Source organism: Vulpes lagopus, chromosome 15, assembly GCF_018345385.1.
Source record: "Vulpes lagopus strain Blue_001 chromosome 15, ASM1834538v1, whole genome shotgun sequence".
Classification (NCBI taxonomy): Eukaryota; Metazoa; Chordata; class Mammalia; order Carnivora; family Canidae; genus Vulpes; species Vulpes lagopus.
In genome coordinates, this window is record NC_054838.1 from 8,737,447 (window position 1) to 8,764,856 (window position 27,410).

A 27,410-nucleotide genomic window follows, 5' to 3' on the forward strand; every position below is an offset into this window, starting at 1 on the left:
GTCGATGGACACCTGGGCTTTCTCCATAGTTGGGACATTTAGCACATTTCTGACTCTATGTACTAAACTGGATGCTGGCTGAGGGCAGAGCCTGGGTCTTAGTCCCAACAGAGCTCATAGTAAAATGGATTTAAGGTCTTGGAGGCCAACTGGATTTAAAACAACCATGCAAAATAAATCTCACGTGCTCTCTGAAGCTGATAAGAGAGCGTGAGATAATCTCTGACTACAGGTGGTAAGTGTAGAGTGAAACCCACCGCCAGTGAGGCAGAGACCTCCAGCCCTTCCCCAGAGGACGTAGCATCATGGGAAGTGGTACCAATGAGTACAAAGTAGTGCAGCTCAGGGAGCCAGGGAAAAGAAATCTGAGTCAATCAGGGAAGGCTGCCTGGAAGAGGTCAAGTTCCAAATGTTTTCAAAGAGGAGTCGGTTAAGCCAGAGAGTTGCATAATCAGGGGGTAGTTCACGGAGACCCTTAAAGCATGATCCACAGTAGCCTGGATCTGTCCTCTTGTGACCCTTGTCCTGAGTCTCACATGGCTGCCCTTCCTTTTCATTTCTTTTTGCTCACTTCTATCTTCTTTTTCTCCCACATAGTCACTCCTTCCCATCTTTTCAAATCTGAGAGTACAGGAAAATGCTGGCTGCACAGAGAATGGTGGAGCCCTCTGCACTGGGCTCCCTGTCGTGGGCCCCATGGGAGGAGGCCCATCCTCTGCCCCTTCTCAGCCTGGGGCAGCTCACAGGAGCCCAGGTTTTTTGTTTTGTTTTGTTTTGTTTTATGATAGAGAGAGAGAGAGGCAGAGACACAGGCAGAGGGAGAAGCAGGCTCCATGCCAGGAGCCCAACGCAGGACTCAATCCTGGGACTCCAGGATTGCGCCCTGGGCCAAAGGCAGGCACCAAACCGCTGAACCACCCAGGGATCCCCGGAGCCCAGGTTATGAACAGGAGAGCTGGGGAGCAGCCCAGGGTGGAGTGCAGTCTGTTGCCAGACTCCGAATCACAAGTCAAATGCCAGGAGGAGAATTCAGCCAGAGGAGCGGTCAGCATGCACTGGGCTCATTCACTGGAGAGGCTTCCTGGAGGAGGTGTGGTGCTGAGGCAGGCCCCGGAAGGGCCCGAGGCCACGGCTCGGAGAAGAGGAGCAGGGAGGCCTTAGCAGGAAGGAGAGCAGGAGAGACCAAGGCTGAGAATCAAAAATGAGCGTGGCCGGAAGCTGGGGCAGTTTTCAGGCTGGAGAAGGATTTGGGGAATTCCCTGAAGTCACGTTTCCAGTTCTTCGACCCACCTTCCCAAGGGCTCTGAGTCTGATGAGGCGGACCTGGGAAGAGCCCAGGGCTCTCCAGAGGGAAGAGGAGTCTGTTCTGCTGGGGAGTCCCTGCATTGTTCTCATTAACTCCAGGAACACCTGACGGAGCCCCAGGAAAAAGGAAACAGACCTTCGTAGCTGATGGCACTGCCTGGTGCAAAGAGCAGGAGCATCTCCTTGCCAGGTTGACTTAGAGGGAGCGGGCAATGGAGCTTTGAGCCAGGTCAGCTGTCACGAGGAGGAGGATGTCGGCCTCGGGTTGCCTGGTACTTCCTTTACTCCCGTTACTTCCACAGCCTCTACCAGAGAACCCTGCCACAGGCAGCTCTGCTGCTCCTGCAACTCCCAGGAAGAGACTGAAGTTCGGAGAGGTCCAGACCCTGGCCAGGGACCCCATGGCAAAAGCGCAGGGTTTCAACCAGATCTCTCTGCCTCTAGATCCATCCTTTTTTCAGAGCGCCATAGGTGCCTTGAGGTGTATGACTTCAGAGTGCTCAGCTGTCATATCTTGAGGGATTCACCCATAACTGAGGACCTTGGTTGACAATCTGCCCTGGACCCCCAGGTTTCCAGCTGTACTAGCACCAGGCACTAAGAGGACCAACCATCCTTGGCCCAGGACCAGACTGTCCTGTCTTCTCCATGGGCCACCTGAGCAGGACTAGAGTGACCCTGAGCTGTGCTCGTGCCAGAGTCTAACCCCTCTGAGTGCCATTAGCTCCTGTACAAAGTGAGGTCATGATGTCTTTTTCCCAGGGTTGCTGCAAGGGTCCAATTAAATAAGGCATTAGAAAGCATGTAGCACATAGTAGGCATGCAGCTGATACTACATTTGCATACAGGAGGTCAGACCCTTTTAAACCTTGACTCCTGGTCCTGTTTTTTTTTTTTTTCCTTTCCCATTCCATTGACGCTCTATTGTCTCTCCTGGTAAAGGAGCCTCAGACCCAACTAATGTTTCCAAATGTAGCCTCTCCCAGGCCCTGCATCTGACTCCGTTTGTCTGAATCTTTCACCAAACCATAAAGTGCCAGGGTCCTCAAGCCTGTGCTGTCAGTGCTTGGGCCAGGCCCGAGCCCTGAGGGGTTAAATCAGAGGCAGAGGGTGGGGACTGTGGCCAAGGACTAGACCTCATGGTGGGCTGTGGCTGAAGCTGGAGCCCTCCCTAGCTGGAAGGGGGATCGACCCTGGTTCTGAACCCCAGCCCTCCTGTCTGTACATGCATGCAAGCCCTATGTGAAAAGTGGGTTCATAAGCATGAAGAGCAGAGTAGATGCCAAATGGGACCATCGTGGATGACAGGTAGTCCAGGCCAGCAGTTGGCATCAGGACATCTAGGGCTGAAACCAGAGGCAGGTAGACACCAGCAGCATGAAACCATTTGTGATCCAGGAGGGTGTGTGACCAACACAGGCTGAGTCAGAATTCTAGGTCCTGGTGGGTTGGGGAGAGCTGCAAGAGTGGAGTGGGCCTCGGTCCTAGAAGGCAAATGACCAAGACAGAGTTCCTGCCAGGCATCAGGCGAAAGGCCAGGTGCTGGGATGGGGCCAGTGTCAGGGCCAGACAAGGAGCAGGGAGACCGAGGACTGCTGCAACTCCCAACAACCCCCGTATGAGCTACTTCTTCCATAGCATCCTCGGTGCCAGGCATTCCTCGAGGAGCAGTGTGTCTGCTCATCCCATGATGTGATTGTAAGGATGAGAAAACTGAGGCACAGAGGGTTGCAGTGAAGCTCCTGATCTCCTCCAAGACTGGCAGCCGGACCCCTCACATTCCTAGCTCAAAATCAGCCATCGTGGGACCGTTTACACTGTGAAAACTAGCAAATGCCACTAATCGGGGCTTTTAAAGTTATTTTTTGTTTCTGAGAACTAATTTGTTAGCACATCACAAGACTCGTTCTAGAGTCTCTATGGGCCTCATTTATATGAGAGAAAGAAGGGCTATATTAACTGAGAAACAGGCAACCTGACATACAAGATGATGACAGCTAACATTTTTAGGTGGGTTTTATTTTTTTAAGACTTTGCTTGAGAGAGAGTGTGCAGGCATGAGCAGAGGGGGTGGGGCAGAGAGGGAGGGAGAAGCAGGCTCCCTGATAAGCAAGGATCCTGATGCAGGGCTCGATCCCAGGACCCTGAGACCATGCCCAGAGCCAAAGTCAGATGCTTAGCAGACTGAGCCACCCAGGTGCCCCTTCAGCTAACATTTTTAGGAGCTTACTGGCCCCTCTTCTAAGCATTTTCCATGTATCTCATGTCAGAACTTCATGTGAGGGGGCACCTGTGTGGCTCAGCAGTTGAGTGTCTGCTTTCAGCTCAGGGCATGATCCTGTGGTCCCGGGATCGAGTCCCCACATTAGGCTCCCCTCAGGCAGCCTGCTTCTCCCTCTGCCTGTGTCTCTGCCTCTCTCTCTGTGTCTCTCATGAATATGTAAAATCTTAAAAAAACAAAAAAACAAAAAAAAAAAAAACCTTCACGTGAGGATCAAAATTCACTTAATCCCCTTTTTGAAAAAAAAAAGACTTTGAGAGCAAGAGAGCACACGAAGTGGGGAGCGGCAGAGGGAGACAGAGAAGCAGACTCCTCGATGAGCAGGGAGCCCGATGCGGGACTAATCCCAGGACCCCAGGATTGTGGTCTGTGCCGAAGGCAGATGCTTAACTAACTGAGCCACCCAGGCACCCCTCACTTAATACCTTTAAGAATCTGGGCAGCCCCAGTGGCTCAGCAGTTGAGCATCTGCCTTCAGCCCAGGGCGTGATCCTGGGGACCCGGGGTCGAGTCCCACATCGGGCTCCCCACATGGGGCCTGCTCCTCCCTTTGCCTCTCTCTCTCTCTCTCTCTGTGTCCCTCATGAATAAATAAATAAAATCTTAAAAAAAATACCTTTAAGAATCCTCTGAAGTGTAGATGGCTATTCCCATTTCACAGGTAAGGAAACTGGGCACCGAGAATTCAAGTATCTTGTGCAAGATTGGACAACCACTGGGGGATCCTTAATTCCTACTCGGCAGCCCAATCCCAAAGCCTGTGCTTTATGGTTTTTAATGAGCCACCTATTCATACTCCACATCTAGCCTGCTTTTCATTGATCTTTTCAAGAAATGTGTCTTGAATATATCTGCCAGGTGTCAGCTAGAGCGGCCGCGTGGGGAGCAGGAAGGTCCGTGTCAGGAGCTGTACACTCAGTGGTTTAAATAAAGCCCCGGCCTAGGGTTGAGGCAAACGGAGTTTCAAGCCTGGTTCTGCCACTTACCAACTGTGTGACCTTGAACAATGACTCAGTCCCTCCAAATCCCAATCTCTGCATGTGTAGGAGGAGGGTGATAACTGTGTTTAGTTGATAGGGCTGTAGTGAGACATGAATGATGTAGTACCTGCCCAGCGGTTGGCATGGTATCCAGCACACAGCGAGCCCTCAGTCGGGGGTGGGGGGGTTGCCGTGATTCTAAACCACAGGTTTGTGTACAGATGCCTCGTGGGGATTGGGGATTCAGGCGTCAATAGATCATTTCTGAACAGAGAGGTGGGAAAGGAAGAGGGAGTACCCAGTTTTTCCTTTCTTTTTTTTTTTAAAGATTTTATTTATTTATTCATGAGAGACACAGAGAGGGGGCAGAGACACAGGCAGAGGGAGAAGCAGGCTCCATGCAGGGAGCCCGATGTGGGACTCGATCCTGGGTCTCCAGGATCATGCCCTGGGCTGAAGGCAGGCGCTAAACCTGCTGAGCCACCCAGGGATCCCCTACCCAGTTCTTCCTAAGGGAGTCAGGGATGGTTCTGCCGAAGAGGTGACATTTGAACATTTGAATGGGATCTTAAACGGGTCATCGAGAGTTTTCCAAGCCCGGAAGGAGAAAGGGGGCTTTTTTTACGGTGAAAGGGAAAGAACGTTCCAAGGAATTATAGGTGAGGGTGGGCATCTAACTGAATACCCTCACAAGGGGTGTGCTCATGCCTTCACGTCTGTGATAGTCTTCTCCTCGTACACTGAACTCCGTACCTGGGTCTTGGAAGGTGTTGGGAGAGGGAGCAGAATGAGTGTTTCAGAGTGTTGGAAAACAGGGTTAAACCAGAGGACCTTTGAACTCTGAAATCCGGCTCTTCGGTTGATCTTTCTCTGGGCTCGCCACACAAACAGGACCATCCGCAGCAACATTCATCAGAACTGGACATGGCCCCAGTGGGGAACTGGCTGGGGTGAGATGGGCCCTACACACTTGCCAGTCAGGTGGCCTTTGCCCAGCAGCTCCGTGGTGCGGGCGGCGCCCTCTGCTTGCTCCCTGCCGCTCCACCACTGCCCGCCTCATTAAATCCACCTCGACAGCCCTGAAGTTGAGCCTTGACCTGAAGGAAAGGCCCGTAAAGGTCATTAAGTTCCATTCCCTTGGTTCTCAGCTGGTGCCACTGAGACCCAGATCTGAGGAAACGACTGGCCCAAGTCACACAGTGGCCTTGGACGAGAGTCCAGGGCTGCTGGGTCCTTGGCCATGAGTGCGTTGCTTGCTCCAGTAATGGAGCACATAGGCCTAATCATATAGGCTCCCCACCCCAGCCAAGGAGGACTCTCTGGGCTGATTCTTCCTATGGAGCAACCCGAGGCCACTGTCCAGGCCAGGACTTCCAGTCATTCTAGGCCTGGGGAGGGCACACAGAGCACACGTTAGGGCCCTGGGCAGGAGGACAGGCATGCTAGAGTCTCCCTCCGGCTCCTCCACTTATTTGCCCTCTGCTTTCTCCTAACTCCAGGCCCTCCTTCTGCCCGGAACACCCCACCCAGCCGTCTGTCATCCCGTGGCTGCTGGCCCCAGCTCCTCTGCTTGGGGAAGCCTTAGTTGCTTCATCTGTAAAATGGGATGCAGCCTCATTGACCTATAGTGAGGATTTTTTTTAAAAAAACATACACAGCACAGCTGCTGTAGTCTGCTGATTCATGCATGTTCACTCGCTTCCCACTTTCAGAACATTGTTTTCAACAAAGGTGGAAAGCCAGAAGAGAGGAGAGCTTAGGAACATGGGCAGTGAGGAGCAGAGCTGGCATTTCTAGCTGTGTGGCCTGGGGCAGGTCACTTCACTTCTCTGAGTCTCCATCTCTCCATCTAGAAAATGCAGAAGAGTATGTTCCTCCTGGGGCTATTGGAAGGATTAAGGTCCGCCTCACCTTGGGAGGGAGGGGAGAGAGATGGAGAACAAGAAGGAAGAGCCGCACAGATGAGCATCTCCATCAAAGCCCCTGCCCCACGTCATGCTCCCTTCCCACGCTCCCCTTGTGAGACTGAATTTTTTTCCATCTCTTGCATGTGCCCTGCTTTCTCCTAACTCCAGGCCCTCCTTCTGCCCGGAACACCCCACCCAGCCGTCTGTCATCCCGTGGCTGCTGACCCCAGCTCCTTCTTCACAGCACATCCTCCATTCCTTCCTGGGAAACTTTCCTGACTTCTCTACCTCATTCGGGGCCTCGCCGGTGCCCCCTGCACTTCTCCATCTGACTGGCCACATGTGTCACCACTGCCTTTTGCTGACCCAGTAGGCTGTGAGCTAGACTTCACACCGTGGCCTGCACACAGGAGCTGTTTAGTGAACACTAGCTGAGCAAACGAACATTCCAGCCCCTGGATCTGACTCGCGCAGAAGATGGAGAACTTGGTGTTGCCCGAACCCCTCTGCAGGCGAGGCCTCTCCAGCATCCCTCCACCTTCCCTTCCTTTGGGTCTCTGCCACACCCACGCCCCAGTATCCCACCGACAGAGCAGGAGGGAGAATTTATCATTTATCTGGGCACATCCCAAGCAGAGAACATGCAGACCCTGTGTTTGGGATCCAGAACACTCCCAAGTTTGCAGTCTGCTCAGACGTGGGGACAGATGGCCGGACAGTGGACAGCTGGGCAGGGAGGGTAGGCAGCATGGCAGGATGGAAATAGCAGTGAACTAAGCGTTGGGAGCTCGGGGCTCGGAGCCTGTCTGTTCCCCACACATCGGCCTGAGTTCTCTGGTAACAAGCAACAGAAGTTGGCTCTGAGTCATTTAGGCAGAAAGGTCTAACAGAACCACAGGAAAGAGACCTCTGGTCCTGGGCCCTCCCTGTGGCAACGGACAAGTGGGCCACCCAAAGAAGAGTTACCTCCCAAAGGGAGTTTGGATTTTGTTAACTACCTGAAAACCGCTGCCCGTGCTGTGTGACGTGAGGCACGGCACTCACCTCTCTTGCCTCAGTCCCCCATCTGGGTGTTCTAAAGCTGGCCTCTCTCCATTCATATCTCTAGTGTGCTTTTTGCTGAAGAGCTTCCTGCCCTGGCCCCCGATGGCGCCTTTCCCCACCCAGACACCTTGGGAATGAATTATGAGGAAGCCAGGTGAGTGGTGTGCGTGGGCTTCCCTGCAGCTCACCCCACTGAGGAGGGCAAGCCCTCTCCTTGTGCATGCGCTGGGACACGGGACTCATTTGCATGAGGTAGTCAGTGTGATCCTTTGTCTTCCATGAAACCAGCATGTCCTTGGCCCCTGCATGCTAAACACGCTGCTGAAAATCTAGGTGGCATTATGGGACTCTTTCTGGTGGTGGTCTGGCCGTCTTCTCCAGGCTGGGGAGCTCCTAGCTAGAGCCTGTCCTCCCGGAGCCCCCAAAGCCACTAACCCTAAGACCCTCCCCCTGCCTTCCACTTGACCTCTCTAACATGTACCCCAGCAGGCTCAGGTTCTGAACACCTGGGATGCAGAGGTGGCTGAGGGGGTGGGGATGCTCTCAAGTGATTGGAAACCTGGGGTAGGGGAGGCAGGGGCATAAGCAGCTAATTGTAGCAGCAGAACACAAAGGCAGAGAGAGGTAGTGAGCCAGGAGTAGGGGCGAGCCCCGAGATGGGAGAGCTTGGTTCTCCCCAGGAGATCAGGGAGTGCTCCAAGGAAGAGGTAATGTTGAGGATGGGTAAGATTTGGCAGGAGGGAGAAAGGAAGCTTCAAGCTGAGGTAACAGTAAGAACAAACGCCTAGAAGTAGGAGTATACAGGTTTGATTCAGGGAATAGCGACATCTGGCAGGATCAGAACTCTGGGAGGGCAATAGGAGTTCCACATCAACAGTGAGGGGTGTCTTGGGGGCCGCAGAGCCCCAGGAGCATGAAGCCCAAGGTAGAGGGCATGCCTGCCTGGGGTTGGGTCAGGAGGTTGCTGGGGGCTCAGGCTAACACCCAGAGTAAGGCCTACCCAGGAACAGGGGGGCAGGCCCCTCGGCCTCCCTCCCCAAACCTATCAGCTATTTCTCTACACTAGTCCTGGGCAAAGCTGGCATCACGTCTTGACAGCACCCACCCATCTCCCATTCCATCCCCTAGGGAGATGTGAGGGCTCCCCCCCATCCCAGACGGGCCTCTGCTGGGCCTCTCATCCAGCCCACAGCAGGTACCTGCCCTGTGTCTCCCCTGCTAGCCGTGAGTTCCGGGAAGATGAGGCAGGCTGGTCCAGATCCAGTCTCCAGCTTCCAGCAATGGTGGGACAGCTGCGGGGTACACGCCACCTTCACACATGCACCCATGAACGAGCGATAGTGATGTCGTTCAGGCCGCGAGGGTTCTGACCGCCTTATTTTACGAACGCAGCTTCAGGGGCCCAGGGTGAGACAAGATTACCCAGTCATAGGCATGTTGGGAGCTGAGTTTAAGGGAGAAGTTTGGTTCGTAGCAGCACTGTTCATAATAGCCAGAAGGTGGAAGCAACCCAGATGTCCATGGCTTGATGAATGGAGAAATAAAATGTAGTATATCCGCACAGCCGAATGTTATTCAGCCATAAAAAGGAATGAAGTACTGATCTGTGCTCCAACCTGGATGAACCCAGAGAACATTATGCTAAGTGAAAGAAGCCAGACCCAAGGCCACGTAGTGTATGATTCTGTTTATATGAAATATCCAGAACAGGCTAATGCACAGGGACAGGAAGCAGATTAATGATTGCCAGAGGCTAGGGGAGGGGAGAATGAGCAGGGGCTCCCTCGTGGGTAGGAGGTTTCCTTGTGGGGTGATGAAAATGCTCTGGAACTAGAGAGTGGTGGCAGTTGCATGACATTGTGAATATATTAAATGCCACTGAATTGTACACTCTCAAAACGGCTAAAGTAGTGAATTTTATGTGAATTTTAGCACAATTTAGGAAAAAAGAGTAGTTCAGGACCAGATGAGATACCACCGGCCAGGTCTACCGTCTGCTCCTCAAAACACGTGCCACTGGCCCCCCTCCTAGTATAGGTCTCCCCTCCTCCCCAGGCCAGGGGTGGAGAGCCTGTGGCACCTTGGTTCATGGCAAGCCCTAAGGTCAAGTGGAAGAAGGCAGGATTTCTGACACTGAGGCCTGCTTCTTGCTGATTCACCTCTGGTCGAGGCCTGGCCCCCGTCATTTCCACATCCCACCCACCAGCCTGCTCCCCTTCAGCACCAAATGTTCCATATGTCTCAGACCTCTGTGCATTGCTTTTGCTGTCTGCACCGTGAAGGAGGTTCTTTCTCTTGTCACCCCTCATCCATCTGGAAACATCCTTTAAGAAGCAGCTCTTACCTTCCCCTTGCAGAAGATCCTTCCCCCTGCCACCCTGCACCCTGCCCCCTCACCACAATCTGAGCTGAGCTCCCCAAGGTATGGCGTGAATACGTCGATCAGAGCAGGTGTGGGTGCAGTGGTGTTTGCGTGTGTGTCTTCCTGAGACGACTGGCAGCTGTGCAGGGAGGGGCCTGGCTTGTTCGTCATTGGATTCCTAGGACAGCTCTGGTGCCTTGCTCACAGGCGGTGCTCAGCGAACGCTTGTTGAATGAGGCAATGGCTTTGGGAAGCTTCTGTCCCCGCCCAGATATTCCCCATCAATGAGGGAGGGACAGGCTGGGTGATCTTGGAGTCCTTTTATCTCTGGGGTTCTCTGGTTCTAAGAACAGCAGTGGGGGGCCCGCCCAGCCAAGTGGCTGCATGTTCTGCTCCCGCCGCCCAGTGCATAGAAATCCAGGAGAAAGAGGGAGCCTGCAGTAATCCACTGCAAGCAGCTATTTCTGCTCTTGGCGGGGAGGAGAGAGGGCAGTGTCCAGAGACTGGGCTTCTCCCTCCAGCCCGAACGGACCATCTCTTCTCTTTGGAAATCTAATTAAAACCCTTCCCTGAACAGCCTCGCCACGCAGGTTTGGGCTGAGGTGGCCTGGAGTCCCTTCAACGACAAAGCCGAGCAGTGGGCTCTTGCTCCATTTTCCTCTGCAGATGAGAGGTGCTACTCTTTCTGCTTTTTTGATTATGAAATTAGTCATTTTCTAGGAAGCTTATTTATAGAGTCCGCTGCACACATGCAGCGCTGAGCTATTCTGAACACGGCTTGGGGCCTGGGAGGCTTAAGGTGTGAAAGCAGCTGTGAGTCACACACGGGTCCCCTTCCAGAGGTATCTAGATACCTTGGTTACCTTTCTACACCCAGCCAGGAGCCAACCCTCATGGGCTGCTCTCCAGCCAGGGTGCTCTTTACAATAAGGACAGAAAAAGCTCAGGATCCCAGTCCCCACGGCCATCAGCTGAATATAGTACCTGGAGCAAGTCAGACCCCCCACTCGATGCCCCATTTGCCTCCTCACCTAAATGAGGGGCCTTCCGGATGTGTGATTCTGTGCCTGCTCTGGACAGCAGCTGCAGAGGCGGGTTCCAGGTGGCTTCATAGAGACCTGCCCACGAAGCAGCTCAGAGAGTGGCCATGTTTCAGGCTCCTGATGTTGTTTTCCAGAAAATCAGGGCGACATTCATTTATTCAATGAGTATTTGTTTATTTATTTATTGAACACCTACTACGAGCCAGGCGCTATACAAGGCTTTGGAGATACAATGGCGAATAAAACTGAAATGGAGCGTATCGTCTAACGTTAAACAACGGCATACATTAAAATGAAATTTCAAACTGTGTCGAGTGCCATGAGTAAAAAGTGCTAGGAAATAGAGCTGGAGGGCTTTCTAGGCAGAGACAAAAGCATATGTAGAGACACTGTGGAGGAAGGAGCCTGTCCAGTGTAGCTGGAGGTCAGAGGACAAAGGGAAAGGGGATATGAAATAAGGTTGGGGGATATCCTGGAGTCAGCCTTACAAGACCCAGTAAAGCATGTTAAAGCATTTCTGTGTTCTAAGTATAATAGGATGCCACTTAAGTAATTTTTTAAAGGAGGTTATATGATAAATGTTGAGTTTTAAAGCAATTGTTTCTAGCTCAGGCCTGCGCCGTCCAGTTGTGCAGGTTGTAAACCGCACACCCTGTGAAGCCAGATGTATTGGAACCACATGAAGAATGTTTTAGGGGCTAGTCTGAATGAATGCCAGAGACCAGTTAAAAGACTGCCAAAGTAATCTAGGCAAGAGAGGCTGGCATAGACCAAGATGTAGGTGGTGGAGAGGGAGAAAAGTAGAGGGATTCAGGAGACATTTAAAGGGCCTTGAAGATAGCAGCCTTCTCTCTGCAAGAGAGCTACGCTCCAAGGACTGGGATTCTCAGAGCCCTTGCCAGTCAGAGTGAGGAAAAGATAAAATAATGCAATGCCAGCTGAGAACAGAAAATGTCAGAGTGAAAAGGGTCGCCCCCTTAACCCTGCCTGTCTATCCGTAATCGTTTCAGATCTGCAGCAGGGCCTCAAACGGGCCTCAGGACCAGTCTGAGAGACAGGATTGCAGAAATAGTGGGCAGAGAGGTAGCTGACCTCTTGGACTTCATGGAAGCATTATCCTGGCAGTGCTGTACTCAAGTTTGTTTGAGTTGCTAATTTCAGAAATCAGATCCCACTGGCCTAAGCTAAAACGTTAGAATTTATTGGAAGGATCTAGGGGCATCTCATGGTTTTGATAGACAGACTGAAGACGCTGGATGGGCAGGAATGAAGCAGGCCCCAGGCCCACAGCAGCAGATGTTTTTGGACCTCCCCTCCAGGACACTGTGGCTACCATGATTCAGAGCCAGCAACCGCAGGCTGCAGAATGCATTTGAAAAGTGCAAGGGAGAGGAAGCGATGGACCCAGCCTGGTGGGTGTGTCTAGCCCTTGATCCCAGCTACTGCCAGGGGTCAGAACGTGAAGGGCAGCGAGCTCCGCTGGAACCCATGTTTGCATGTCAGGCCATTCCCAAAGCCTGAGGAAGCTCTGTGAATGGCACAGTTGCCCCCAGGGTATATCTACTCTGCAGACACTTCTGGGATCTAGCTGAGCTCCAGCAACCTTTTTCCAGCTTACGGGGTAAAGGAGAAAAGCTAGGCCCCAGTGTAGTCCTGGAAAGTGCCCTGATGGGCTAGAAAGAGGGCTTTCTGATATCAGAAAGAAACAGAACATTTAGAGCAGGCAAAAAAAAAAAAATTACATATTTATACTTTTTCTAACTATTTCTGGGGAAGAGTTTTGCATGCCACTTTCTACTGCCCGGGGCACAAGGTACTTGCAGCCCCTGAGGATCTGGGCACAGCCTCTGTGGGACCCAGGCCCCTCTTCTTGCTCCTGTGATTCAAATCCACATGAACTGGGAGGCCGGACAAGACAATAGTCACTGAGAGCGTACGTGTGGAGTCCTAGACTGTACTTCCATATCCAGCTCCACCCTAATGAGCTGTGTGACCTTCGGCCAGTTACCTAACTTCTCTGAGCCTGTTGGTTGATCCCTAATCCACAGGGTCACAATGAAGACTTAGTGCAATAAAGCATGTAAATGCTTTGCACACAGTAAGCCCTCTCTCCATGGCAGAGGGCACAGTGCTGATGATGGTTGTAGGGCTACTGCTGCTCATTATGGGGCATGGAAAACCGCCTGCAGAATCTGTTCTTGCCTCTGCAGCTTGACCCTTCTGCAAGTTGGTCCTTCTCCTCAGGCCCCCCAACCCCAATGAGGCGCTATTCAAGGGGGCCCAGTGCAAGCAAGAAGCCTTTTTATCCTTGTTCAGGGCTCTGCCTTGATCCCAGCTCCATGGCATCATCTGGCATTTTTCATCCACTGCAGGAGTGAGAGAGAGAAGCACGCGGCCGATGACTCCGAGGGAGGGACCCTGGACATGTGCTGCAGTGAGAGGCTGCCGGGTGAGTCTGCCCAGCACCCAGGGGCCCCCGAGCTCCCAGGGCAAGGAGAGAGCCCCGGATGGCTTGGGCTGGAGTGGAGCCCGCTTAGCTGTGAACTTGCTCAGGAGGAGTGACTCAGCTGCTCTCGAGGTCTTCATTTAAATGAGGACTTGTTTTCCTAATCCTTGGTGTCTTTCTGACCTGTTGTCATTTGAAGCTGCTCTGGGCTCCCTGGGAGGGAAGAGCAGGCCACTGAGGGTGTGCCGGGAGGGTGGAGAGCAGGGTGATGGGGAGTCCAGGGCTGGTGGGCCATGACTACTGACCAGCGGTGTGTGGGCAGAGTCCAAGAGATAAGGCAAGGGGACACGACGGTGGGTGGGTGATGTGGAGAAAGTACTTGACTTTCAGCCCCATAGGGAGCCCCCGGCTGTGAGGGTCAGACTGTGCCGCTTGAGTCTGATTGACCATGCCCGTGGGGAGCGTGGCTGGCCGTCACCGCAGAGACATTACCCTGGCACTCTTGCCTATGGGCTGACAGTGTGTCCCAGCTGTAGACCGAGGACCCAGGTTATGGAAGGAAGAAGGAAAGAAGGATAGAAGTTTTTAATACTTGTTTTCTTTATATAAACGTTTGTGGGGTTTTTTTTTATCTTTACAATAAATACCCATCATAGAAATAATAGAAAATAAGACAAATGAAAAAAATTTTCATAATCCCATGCCACAATATTCATTTTCACCTTTCCTTCCAATCCTTTCTGTTCAAAAACAGCCTTTTGAATGTTGACTTTGAAGTCCCAAACCTGTAGCTTGTCAGAAACCTAGTGATTGGCGAGGAACCTTACAGGGGTTTAAAGACCAGTGACGGCCTTTAAGACAGGCACTGAAAACAACTAGGCATGACTCTAAAGCGATGACTCTTTAAAATAAGTAGGTATTTTACTCCCGGGGATAACCAGGGCCGCAGCTGCTGATGCAGCTTCTCAGGCCTCCAGGTAAGGACTGAGCCCTTTGGTGCAGTTTGTGCCGTAGCCAGTAGGGGGTACCGTTGCTCAAAAACACTTTGGAAGGCCTGTTGAGCTGGTCCAGGATGGCTGTCACCTTTCAGGTGCCTGTGGGGACCCGAGACAGCAAGCTTCAAGAACAGAATTCTCCAAAGGGATGCGAGAGCTGTCTGTGAATGTAGAAAAGGCTGTCCTGTGAAGGGGGCAGCAGATTCGTTGCGTGTATCTTAAGAGGCTGGCATAAATCCGATATACAGAAATTAAAGAGGCCTGTTGACACAAGGGATGCAGAACAGTTTTTTTTTTTTTAAGATTTTATGCATTTATTCATGAAAGACACACACAGAGAGAAGCAGAGACACAGGCAGAGGGAGATGCATGCTCCCTGCAGGGAGCCCGATGTGGGACTCCATCCCAGGGCCCCAAGATCATGCCCTGAGCCAAAGGCAGATGCTCAACCACTGAGCCACCCAGGCGTCCCAAGATTGTATTTATTTATTTGAGTTAGGGAGAGAGCCGGAGGAGGAGCAGAGGGAGAGGGAGAAGCAGGCTCCCCACTGAGCAGGGAGACCGATGTGATGCGGGGCTCCATGCCAGGCCTGCGGGATCGTGACCTCAGCCGAAGGCAGCTGCTTAACTGACTGAACCACCCAGGTGCCCCAGAACTTTCCTTCTGAGTCTGAGAGTGGTCCACTCATAGAACTGGATAATTCAAGAGGAAGAAAATGAGTGTGCCATCACCAGAGGCATACAAATATTGTCTGGATAGACAGTGAAGAGGAAATTTCCACAATGGGTGGGAGGTCGAGATGACATCAAAAGTCCCTTTCAACTATTAAACGTTCCGTGATTCAGATATGAGTCATAGAATTCAGAGATGATTCTATGACCGGGGATGGCCCAGTGGCTAGAAAAAAAACCCACGGAAAATAGGACATGATGTATAGGAGTCCAGAGAGTAGCATGGTGTGAAGGAAAGAAGAGGAACCAGCTTTGGCATTTGAGTCTGGCGTACAGGCTCTTTATGGACAGGTCACTTACCCGTGCTGGGACTCATTTGTAAATGGAAACAACAGCAATATGAGCATTTATCCTCACAGTGATATGAATATTTCAATTAAATAAATATAATCACACAAGCATTCAGTCCACAAATACTTCTTGAGCACCTGTGATGTGTCGAGTATTATACTAGGTGCTAGAAATACAGTGGTAAATAAAATAGATGTAGTCCTTGCCCTCCTTTGAGCTGCTTCTGGAAAATGGGGTGGAGCCACCAGAGAGAGACTACATTAATAAGAATAATGCATGAAATTTCAACCACCTCCGAAAGCCAGCAACCAACTTAGTATGGAGGAGGGCCATTGGTCACCGCCAGTGGACCTGGCACACTGCCTTCCTTGTGCTAGGCACTGTCCTGCATACTCTCTCATGTACATCTCACATAATCCCATCTGTTGCCCTAAGAAGTTAGTATCATTTCCTGTCCCCCTCTTACAGATGAGAGGACTGAGACCCAGGGAAGTGAGGGAGTCCGTCCAAGGTCACTTAGCTAGTGTTTGGTAGAGTGAGGATACACTTTATGCCGTCTCTTTCCAGAGCACATGCTCCTGGCCACTTCCCCATTCTACCTCCATTGTCACCATGGAGCTGCCATCGGGTTTCTGGCACTGTGTAAACTGAGGCAAGAAGAGCTAAGGCGTGTCTGTCCCCAGGGAGGAGCCTGGAGGTGATGGGCAGTCACCGTACTGTCCACATCTGCATCTTTCCTCTGGAAACCCTGCCTGCCAGGGGCTAGGCAAGTTATACGCCCCTCTAGACAGCCCTGATGCCATCATGATGTGATCTTGTAATCACGTTTTGTCTGTTTCCTCCACGGGACCATGAGTTCTGTGATGGCAAACGCCTCTCTCTTTCATCCTCCACGTCCAGTCTTCCTTCACTCATGTCTTCATTCACAGAATGACTGTTCATTGACTGCTTCCCAAGGCAGGGCACTCTTGTAAGCACAGAAGATTCGACAGCAAACCAGGCTGAGAAAGTTTCCACCCTCACAGGGCAGTGTTGTGCATTGATTAGGAGCAGGGACTCTGGACCTGGGCTTAGTTCTACCATTTACCCTTGTGGGGTGGGGGGCGGTGCGGTGATCACAGCAAGCGACTTAACCTTTCTGTGCCTCCCACTTACAAAATATAAGCAAGAATACTATTTACTACCACGTAGAGTTGTTGGAGGATCACAATGAGTTAATGGAGAGCTCAGAACAGTAGTTCTGGCACATAGGTAGTTTGATCCATAGGCATTTACTATTCAGAGAAAGACAATAAAATAAATAAGTAAAATGCTTAGGATGGTAAAGAGCGGTCAGTGCCATGGAGAAAATTAAAGCCAAGAAGGGGGAGATGGGAAAGGACTGGGGGTGTCTTGGCGTCGTAAATAAGGCGGTCTTGCAAGCTGGTAAGGAATACACTTCCATAAATGCTCATCAGCCAGGACCACTGATGTGAGCAGCAACGTGGAGATACGTGGGGGTATAAAGGCCGAGAGAATCCGGGTGCAGAGCCTTGAGAATGAGCCCACGGACACTGCAAGCAATTGCATAATGATGGTGTAAAAATACAGCCGTCAAGTAATCTCCCCCCGCCCCCAGCTGTCTTCCCGCCGGGCGAGATGCGGTGGAGTGAGGGCTAGCCTTGCCCGAGTGACTCACGCATTCCCACACTGCCAGGCAGGGGCAGCGTGGCCAACATGCCAGGCCACGGTCACCTGGTCCTGAACCAGCACCAAGCAGGTCACGTAGTCCTCCCAGATTGAGATTTCTGGGGGAAAACCTCCTCCGGCATCGCCAGCACCCCCGGGCAGCCCCCAGCTGCCCCGGGACAGGTGCCCGCATGTGCTCACACACTCGTCTTAGTTCTCACTTGTCCCAGCCCCGTGCCCATGTATGCACATGTACATACCCACACGCCGCTCCCCAGGCACACGCCCCGTCTCTCTCTGCCTCATGCAGCCCCACGGGCGCACACCCACTGGAAGCTCATGCACCTGCGAGCCTCCTTCCTCTTGCGCACTCGGGATCTCTTCCCCTCATGCTGCCATCATCCAGGCTGACTTGCCTGCTCTGTCATTCCAGCTTTAGGTCTCTTTCCCTTCCGCAGCCAGGCCCTTCCTCACGTACACTTCACAGACAAGTGGACACACTCCTTCCCTCCCATTCTCTACCCTTTCTTTCCCCAGGCCCTCAGCTGCACTCCCAATGCATGGCACTCGGTGCACACACACACACATTTTTCTTCTTCCTTGGACACACACTCTTTTACACATGGTCACTCTCCTTTTCTTCTCTTTCACTCCCCATTGCTTGCTCATTTTCTTGCTCACAGTCACCCAAACACATTTATACATTCAAACTCACACTCCCCCCGCCTCTGTGTGTAGGTGTTCATATTTGCAAGAAACCAGGCAACCCTGCCGGTGCTGGGGCCCCCGCTCCTTCCCCAGCCAGCACCACTGCAGGCCTAGCCTGGAACCAGCAGTTTCCTCTGGGGTACAGGTCAGAGGAAGGAGGTAGACAAGGCCATGGTAGATGCTACGTGTGGTGTGACATCACAGAGTGTTGTTCACACTGTCTCTAGCTGGCAGGCTTGTGGGCTGGGCTACTCCTAATGTGTGGGGACCAAGGCCAGACAGCGAATAAGGTCCCTGGTGTGGTGCCTCACCCTTTGCTGAGTCCTACGCTGCAAGAGCCCTCATGTGCATGCATGTGGGCACGTCAGTCTGTGGATCCAAACTTGGTCCACATCCCACACCCAGTTGCTGCCTCTTGGCCATCCCTCAAATCTAAAGGTACCCAAGTGGAAGGTCACGTCCACCCTCAGAAGGGTTTACCTGCACCCATGCACACTTCAGGACCTTTGAGCAGGGAGCTCTGGAGCCCTGGTAGCCAGAGCATGGCCTGGAAAGGGGAGCGTAGGCATACCTCCTGGCCCTGTGGACCCCTCGCCTTCTAGGGAGTGGCATGGCTGGAGCAGAAGGAGCTCAGTCTGGGTGTAAGGACAGCTCTGGTCTTAGAAAAAGGGTGCCCCCACAGCATCCTGCAGCCAGCAGCTGGCTGGAGCCGGGATAGTCACTGCCACCCTGAAATTTAAGTGTATCATGATAGATTCTTTGCAAGGTTATGAGTAGGCCTGAGTAAGCCATTGCCCGTTTGGTAGAAGCAGCTGGCCTCTTGGTGACTCTCGTACTCACTCCCATGTGAGTCCCAGTGTTTTATGTCCTCTCCCCAGCCCTAGGTTCTAAATAGTCATGGGTGTCAAGCTGACCCTCTTTTGTAGGGGGACAAGGTCTAGGTCTCATTGCCCATCCCAAGTGACCTTTTATAAAGCAAGTGCCATTATTGAGGAAATCTTTGTTATCCTGAGCCCGCGGTGACTAACCCTGGCCATCACAGAGGGTCACATCACAGCTTTCCCAGCTGTCCCCCTTCATGACACAGACAAGGTCTTGGGCCACAAGCCAGCAGGAGCCAACTGAAAAGCCCTTTTATCAACCTGACAAACTTTTATTGAGCATCCAAACTCTGTGGTCAAGACTGTGCCAGGCACTGGTGATACAGGGAAGAGCAAGACGGACCCTGGTTCCTGCTCTCAAGGACAGAGCACCAGGGAAGGATGCACCACTAATGAATGCAACCTTATCTTGTGGGGGGGGGGGGGGCGGTCAGGGAGGTTTCCTGGAAGAAATGGCCTTTAAACCATGACCTGAAAGATGAGTAGGGTTCTGGCTCATGTCTTTAGGAACAAGCTACCAAAGTGTTTTAAGGAATAGGTTAACCTCATAATGGACTTTGTCCCCCATCTAACCCTTATTCTCACAAAGACCCTGGTCTGGATTTGGTAGCTAGTACTGGTTCAGACTGGTCTGGGAGCAAGTACAGGAGCCCAGATAGACAAACGTAGAGAAGACGGGCCTGGATATAGTTGTATGGTAGGTGCTGGTCAATACTCAGCAGCTTAGGTTCTGTTGGCTTTTATTTCTTTGTATAATTGGGGTTCTGTTTTCATTCAAAACTTTTAATGCATTTAGGAGAGTTTATTATGGCTGGTGGTACAGTGAATTGTCTTTGTTTTGAGTCTTCAGAGTGGAAATGAAGGAAAAACAAAACCCCATTTGGATGTGCTAAGAACCCTAATTGGAGAGCATTCCATCATGATACCATTGTATTGAGAAGTACCAACCCAGGTCCCCACTGATCAGCGATGGTAGAGGTTAACTCTTCTCAGATGATAGGGGCAGATACGGAGGGGTGAACCCAGCTAGTCAAGTCTTGGCATGCTGTGAGGAGACCGACAGACCTGGGTTCAAATCCCAGCTCTGCCGCTGATCAGCAGCGTGACCTCGGATAAGTTATCTGACCGCTCTGAGTTCCATATGCTTCACTCTAAAATGAGGTGGTACCATAATAATATCTTTACAGAGATTTTTGTGAGGATTAGAGTTGATGCATGCTAAGTGCTAATTCCACAGTGTTCCACAAATGTTAGTAACACTGGTGAGGACTGTTCCAGGATATGGAGTGTGAACAGAAAACCCTTCATATATTCCCAAGGGCCCCGGCCAGTCCTTCAGCAGTGGAGTGGTCGGATAGCTTTGTGGGTCTTTCTTGACTCCCCACCGCAGGCCTGGCACCTCACAGAACCAGCACAGACACTGCAAGAGTGTTGTCTACGTACGAGTCAGGCAGGAAAGAGGCCAGGGTTGTGCGGGAAGCGAGCCACCCACTTTCCTTCACCAGCAGAGAAGTGGTTCTGATATTCTAGGGAGCCGCCTGGATGTGTGATGTGACCAAGGACTCTTCACGATGGGAAGAAAGGCTGTCTGCCTCCACGCGGCTTGATGCTCAAGGTCTTTCAGACAAACGGACATCCATGGTATCCCTAAGATATGCAGCGACAGCGGCTGTTTCCTTTCTCCTTGCCTCCCCGAGGGACTAATCATCCAGCCCCTTAAAAATCATCATCATCATCATCATCATCATCATCATCATCTCAGGGCGCCTGGTTAAGCATCTGACTCTTGATTTCAGCTGAGGTCATGATCTCGGGATCATAGTATAGAGCCCCACTCAGCATGGCATCTGCTTGGGACTCTCCTCTGCCTCTGTCCCTCCCACAACTCTCACTACCCGCCCCCCAGGGAGTACCTGGGTGACTTACTTGGTTAAGCCCCTGCCTTCAGCTCGAGGTGAGCTTGATCAGGGACCCTTCATAGCCCTTGAGCGGCCAGAAGATCATGATCCCGTGGTCCTGGGATCAAGTCCCATCCCAGGCTCCCTGCTCAGCAGAGTCTGCTTCTGCCTCTGCGCCCCCCCCACTCATGTGTGTGCGCTCCCTCTCTCGCCCTCTTTCTCTCTCTCTCTCTCACACACACACACACACACACACAATAAAACAAATAAAAATCTTTAAAATAAATAGCTAAATAAATAAAAAAAATTTTAAAAGAATATTTCAGCCTTTAAAAACAAATCTCATCCTTCCACTTGAGCTCATTTCTTCTTTTCAAGTCCCAACCTCTTCTTTTGGTTAATTTATTTGCTACCTAAGAAACAGTCTTAAAACTTAGTGACTTTTAAAACAATAACATTTTATTGGCTCATGATTCAGATGGTCCTACAGGTCTCAGCTGGGTGATTATTCTGTTCATGTGGCTTCAGCTGAGGTCACTTGCTCACCTGGTGCTGGGCTTGGACAGAAGTCTCAAGAAAGCTTTTCTTACATGTCTGACACCTCACTGTGAATACCAGGATGGGGGGATCATTAGGGCACCTTGGGGGCTGCCTGCCATACTCCTTAAAAGTTGAACCCTTGAAATCCAAAGAGACATATTCTAAGGATACGTCTATATACAGAATGATTTATGAGGGGAAAAAAAATCCACCCACAAAGGAAGAAAAAAATACCAGAAAATATGTCAAGAGGAAACCAGTGCCTTTCTCAGCGTGGTAGGATTATGGATGACTTGAGTTTCCCTTATGGTTTTATGAGGGTTTTTCCCCCTTGTATTTTCCAAAATCGTTTAAAAAACAATTTGCCACTCCAAAATATTAGTCAATCCTTGTCAGACAAGAGTGGTAGTTGGGGGTAGTGGGAGCCTTCTGGGGTGAATCACATCCCTCCAGGTTGGGTTGCTCAGCCTGGCAAGCCCAGAATCTCAGACTGACCCAACCCACGAGATCTTGGAGCTAGTTAATGCTGTGGGGGCATCTGTGGAGACAGTCACCAAACCCCGGAATCTCCCCTCCCTGGAGAGAGCCAACAAAATGACCCAAGTGTCATGTTGGTGAAGTTGCTCAGAAAAGAGGAGACGCAGGGGTCTCCTTGGCAGTTGGCTCTGCTTCAGCCAAGTCCATGAGCCTTGCCCCCTAAAGGAGGTGTCGATTCCCAAGCAGCCAGAAGAGCCATGTCCCTCCCTCCGGCTCTCCCAGTTCCAGGACCCAGACAAGATAACAGGCCTTCCCTTGGCTCTTGTTCTTTCCCTGTTGGGACTTGACTCAACTTACAACTTGGTGGTTTTGTTTCATGTCTCCTTGGGGGAAGCAGCGTAGGTATGATCGTTGTAGGTATTCAGGCGTTAGTCATAGTCCTGGGTGCACGGCTTCGTTATCCTCAGTGGCCTACAAGAGGCCCCTCTCTGCTTTTATTCACTTATTCCTTCTCTTTTCTCTCCCACTGCCATCCTCCTCCTCATAGATAATGTGTTCTGAGGGACTTAGTGTTTGTTGTTTGTTTGTCTCTGTGTGCTCTTGCAGAAGGGGTGGCGGTATTTTGGGTGCATGTACTTTTTTTTAAAATATTTTATTTATATATTCATGAGACACACAGAGAGAGGCAGAGACACAGGCAGAGGGAGAAGCAGGCTCCCCGCAGGGAGCTCCATGCAGGACTCGATCCCAGGACTCCAGGATCACGCCCTGAGCCAAAGGCAGATGCTCAACCACTGAGCCACCAAGGCGTCCCTGTGTGCATGTACTTTTAATGTGTGTTCATGGTGTTGTATTAGGTCTCATTCTGTCCACTCAGGATTCTTTCTGAGATCCTTCGTGTGGTGCCATATGTACTCTGCCCCACTGTCCCTGAGGGCTGCATAGTACTCCCCCCAGCATGTCCCCAGCCACAGCCTCCCAGCTCCCCCGAAGTGTAGTTCCCCCCTCTTCTCCCACCCCGACCACAGAGCGTAGGCTTTCATGGCCCCTTAGGGACCATGTGAGAATTTCTTGGAACGGAACCACTGGTTTCCGGACTTCTGCTTCCCAGACCGGTTCCTGCAGAGGTTGTGGAAGGAGAGAGAACTAGGAATGAGGTGGTGTGCCAGGAGGCTGCGGAGATAACACAGACGGAGCCTTTCTTTTTGCCCATGACAAGGACTTTGGTCTTTGTCCTGAGAACAAGGGAAACCCGCTGAATTAAATTAAAGCAGGGGCTCACGGCTGTTGGTGTGTCTTTGGCACTGGAAGGACCCTTAAAGACCCCTGGTCACACTAAATTTACAGAAGGCCTCAGAGGCCCATGGAGGCAGTGAGAAGCACAAGGCCACACAGCTTGCTAGAGGCAGAGCTAGGACTGTCATCGTGGCCTCTTGACACTTCACCAGCATCATGAGCCTCCCCGGCTGCAGAGAGTCGCCCCAAAATGGCAACCTCTGGAGGCTTGGGATCTGTGGGCGCTGCTGTCCTGGGGAGTCTCGGGTCGCTCCGGCTCCCTTCCTACCTCCTGGCCTTGCATATACTTCTGAGGGCACTTACCAGGGCCCACCAGAGAACCCCAAGCCAGGACTCAGGCTTCTGCTGCCGTGGGGCCTTTGGCCTCAGCCCTTCAGATGCCCACTGGCAGCCCCTGTGAGACTTCCCTTGCTGGCATGCTGAGCGAGAACTGAATTAGAGGGTTAAAGACACACGTGCCCATCCTGGTTCTGCCTCTTGCTGTCTGAACCTCAGTTTCCTCATCTGCGAAATGAACGGGTAGACCAGCCGTTCCCTGCAGTCCGTCCCTTCCTCCCCATGAGTCTGTGCTGAAGTCTCAAGCACTTAGGACCTCTGGTTCCCCCTCCCCGCAGGGCCTCTCTGGTGGTTCTTTTAGTTCTCAGCGTGGGCAGCTGGGAGGGAGCGGGCCGCACCCTCAGAGTTTCATTGACCCTTTTCACCCTTGTACTTCTGGGCCTCCGCTCCAGAGGGGCACAAAGAACGAAGCCATTGTTTGCCGCAACAAAGCTGTTTGCAATTTCACATAGAACCATTTTATTATATCCCATCTAAAGATTACTCGAGTCGTGTTTTGTCTTGAAAGCTTGTTAGCAGTCTGGATTTAATTAACTGGCAGAGACAGCCTCCTGCCACCTGCAGCCCATGCCCACGCCATCCACCGACCCCAGTTGCCAGCCTACAGCCCCACAGCCTCTGCCCACGTGGGGTCAGGGCATCCGCTGTCCTCCTGAGGGGCTCGCCTGGCAGATGAAGGGGAAGTCCTTCCTGCTGCCTCTCCCTCTCCCCCTCACCCCTCCCTTCCCCTCTTCCTCCTCCTCTCTAAACGATGCCCCTGTTATTGAGCGCTCACATGTGCCGGGCTGCAGACTGAGCACCTTGCATGTTTTACCTTAGGGTATCCTCAAAATCCAGCAGACGAGTCCTATTATGTCTGTTGTCTGGAGGAGAGATGAAGTCACTCACCCAAGGTCACAGCAAAGTCAGGCCTCAAACCTCAGTTTGTGTGGCTCTTAAACTTCTGCCACAAGCCACTACCAAAGGCTACCTCCCTGGAGACAAAGCCACCTGGGGTGGGTAGCGGTGGGTAGGAAGAGTTGCAGAATGGCACACAGGCGACAGGTCCTGGGGATAGTTCTTGTCACTTCAGTCTGCCTCCTGAGAGCATTCACTCCTGGCTCCGTTCTTGCCTCTCGCCATGCCCCCTCCCCTAGCCTCTCCGCTGTCTCCAGCACTCCCTGCCCACTCCACCCCTGCCTCGTCCTCTCCAGACTGAACGTCGGAGACCTGAGTTCCCAGACTGCTTCTTCTCACCTTCAACCCAATCCTGCTTTTCTCTGCCCACCGTGGCCTTAGCAGAACACGCCCCCTACCCTGCCCCCATGCCGGGGTGTGATAGGAGAAGGCCTGTGCCCTCCATTGCAGGCTCGCCCCCTGTCCTAGAATGGGCTGAAGCTCTTTCCCAAGCTCAGTCCCCCCGCCACAGGCAGGAGGAGGAAGCCGTGGAGACCCAGGCAGGGGTGGGCAGCACGGGGTCTGGTGAGGAAGACAGATGCTGGAGCCCAGCTGCCTGGGTCTGGGGCCTCACTGTGCCTTCCACGAGCCATGATGGCCTTGGGCAAGTCACTTAACCTCCTAAGCTCCTGTTTTCCAGTCTGTAAAAGGGAACAGGCCCCTTACCTAGCCCCCCACGGGGGTTACAAGGCCTGAATGAGTGGGTATGGGTAAAGCAGTCACAAGGGTGCATGGCACCGTGCCTCTTAGGCTGGTTAAGAAAAAAAAGAAATCGAATTCTGTGACTTGGAGGAAGCAGAGCTTGTGTAGCCTAAGCCTCACGCACACAGGCTCGCACTCTGCATCAGTCAGAGAACCAGAGTCCCGAGCTTGAAGCAGATCACTGAGAAAAGTTCTGGAGAATTCTGCATCAGACAGAAAGGAGCATAGTAGACCCGCCCACTCCCTCTTCTGTGGCACAAATTTCTCACCTGGCACACGTGAGCTCCCAGAACATCATCCTTAAGCACAGAAGCCCCACACGTGTGATAGTTCAGTTGTCCCATGGGGCCTGAGGTCAGGTCCCCCGCCGCCTCCCACTGCATTGGCCTGTGTGCTGAATGTCAGGGTTGACGGGGGCTGCTTTTCAGCCTTCAGATTTTCCTGAGCACCTGCTACGTCTAGTGTATTCACTCTCAATCTCGCTCGCTCTCCACTCTCTCCCCTCTTGCAGTCTCTGTCCACAAGGCGGCCTCAGGGCAGCTGGAGTTTCTTAAATGACTGCCGGAGGTTTCCAGAGCAAGCATCCAGAGAGAAACTGCAGACGCTAGATGGACTTTTCGAACCTAGTGTCAAGGGTCAGACGTCATCTTTTGCCACATTCCCCGTCTTTAAGGCCGTCACCCAGTCCAAGGGGAGGGGACATTTGCTCTACCGCCCCATCGATGAGAGGAATGTTCTGGAATTCACAGACACATTTGAAAACCACTGTAGGAATCAAGTCACTCAGAGTTTAGGCAGTCTACCTAAGTCATGTAGCTAATAAATGGTGAGCACCCGTGTTCTAGTCCAGAACCTTCTTCTGCCAAGGTCAGCTTCCTTTCCCAGGCTGTCCTGCCTGGGGAATCAGCAGTGAGACTTGCACCTTCCCCTCGGCCAGCTTACCATCCGAGAGCAGGTGCTCGCTGCCAGCCCAGTTCCCGCCATCTCACTCCTCTTTCTGTGGGTGTGTCAGCCTTGCTTGCTGATTAGCAGGACTGACAAGGTGGAGGGCTGGGAGGGAGCCACTGCAAACCTCCAGAACCACACACCCACCCTCAGTTTGCCTTTGCTCAGAGGGGCTAGACTTTTTGTTTTGTTTTGTTTTGTTCTGTTTTTGCCAGGGCTGTTGTCATGCCAAGGAGTCCTGCTGGTCAGCATTAGGACCGAGACACAAAACATGAGAGCCTAGAACAGCTGCTTGGTGAACGTTTGTCAAATGAAAACGTTGTTTTGGGGGAATCTTCTAACCCCCCCCCAACACATCTCCTCTGACTCCTAGTTTACCTGCTGCACGCCTCCCAAAAGGGAGCAGAAAACGGAGACCTCCACGCTAGCCTCTCTCAGGGAGGACAGAGTCCACCGCAGTACCTGTGCCCATCGAAGCCAGGCAGTCTGCTGAGGAGTGTGATCATTGTGGTGGCAGAAATGGCTGATTGGGCCTCTTCCTTCTAGACTTTTTCACCCCTTCTTGGTTCCCCTGGGAGCACCTGCCTCCTGTGGTTCTACATTCAGGGCTGACCCAAGCAAAACCTCAGAATAGGCCCGATTGGCCTGCCCCTGCCTTATCCCCTCGTGGGTTTCCAGATCTTTCTGTGGAATAGCAGAGGCCCATAGACATGGGTTCAGATCCTAGTTCTACTGCTTCCTGGCTCTGTGACCCTGAGTCACTTCTGGCCCTCTGGTCCTGAGCTTCCCTCTCTGAGATTAGCAGGCTAGACCAGATGCCCCTCGGGGCCTGTCAGGCTCTGACTGTCCATGGTTTGAAAAGCCTGGTCAGGACCAAGTGTGATGTTCTGTTGGTCAAGGCCCCCTGTGACCCTGTGGGCATGGCTGGGCGGTCACTCCTGGCCATGTTTGGGAAAGGAAGAAGAGCTGAATGGGACAGAGCCTCCTTGGTCATGTAAACAGGAACAGGCTGAGCCAGCCTTCTGCTCCAGTTCCGGTGGGCTGGCAGCCTGTGAGCTCCAAGGATGAGTCACCGGCAGGAGCAGCCGCGGGTTCTTGAGCTCAGGCGGCGCCAGCCCCGGGGCACACAGCAGCTGCAGAGTTTAGTGGTGGGATTCAGGTGCTAGGTGACAGGAGAGGGATCACAGTGCTTCCACATGCCCCGGGTAAAATCTGAAGGCTATCCGCTTGCAGGCCTTACCTGGGGTCCCTAGAGCTTTGGCCGGGAATACCGAGCACCTGCTTTCCACTGCTTCCTCCCTCCACACTGTGTAGTCTTTGAGGAGCCATCAGCCGGGGCGGGGGCACAAATGCTGCGCCACCCCCACCCCCATGCAGCTGGTTAGGGTTCAGGATTTCCCCCCCAGGTACAGGGCCTCCCTCCCAGGCTCTCACCACCTGCCTCCTCTGCTGCAGCGACCCTTCCTGATAAGCGGTGTGGTAAAATGGAAAGATCACTCGGTGTCAGGAAGCCTTGGGTTTGAATCTCAGGTCTTCCCTTCCTTGGGCCAGCCACTGGACTCTCGAAGCCTCCATTTCCAGGCCTGGAAAATCCCCTTCACCCTGCGCAAGAGGCAAGCCCAGGAGGAGCCCTGTGT

General features: G+C 52.4%; 1 protein-coding gene across 7 annotated transcripts in view; it reads left to right on the forward strand.

The window, feature by feature from the left end:
• Positions 1 to 27,410, forward strand: part of PTPN5 (protein tyrosine phosphatase non-receptor type 5) — a 55,918-nt gene that overhangs the window by 9,486 nt on the left and 19,022 nt on the right. For 5 of the 7 annotated variants that reach the window (XM_041729580.1, XM_041729582.1, XM_041729577.1 and 2 more), the window contains exons 2-3: positions 7,582 to 7,671; positions 13,295 to 13,371. Coding sequence is in view for 4 of the 7 variants with exons in the window: in XM_041729577.1 (XP_041585511.1) it covers positions 7,652 to 7,671; positions 13,295 to 13,371 (97 nt within the window). In the remaining 3 variants the exon portion in view is untranslated. The remainder of the gene's footprint in view (positions 1 to 7,581; positions 7,672 to 13,294; positions 13,372 to 27,410) is intronic. The other 2 variants (XM_041729579.1, XM_041729581.1) reach the window with 1 other exon arrangement.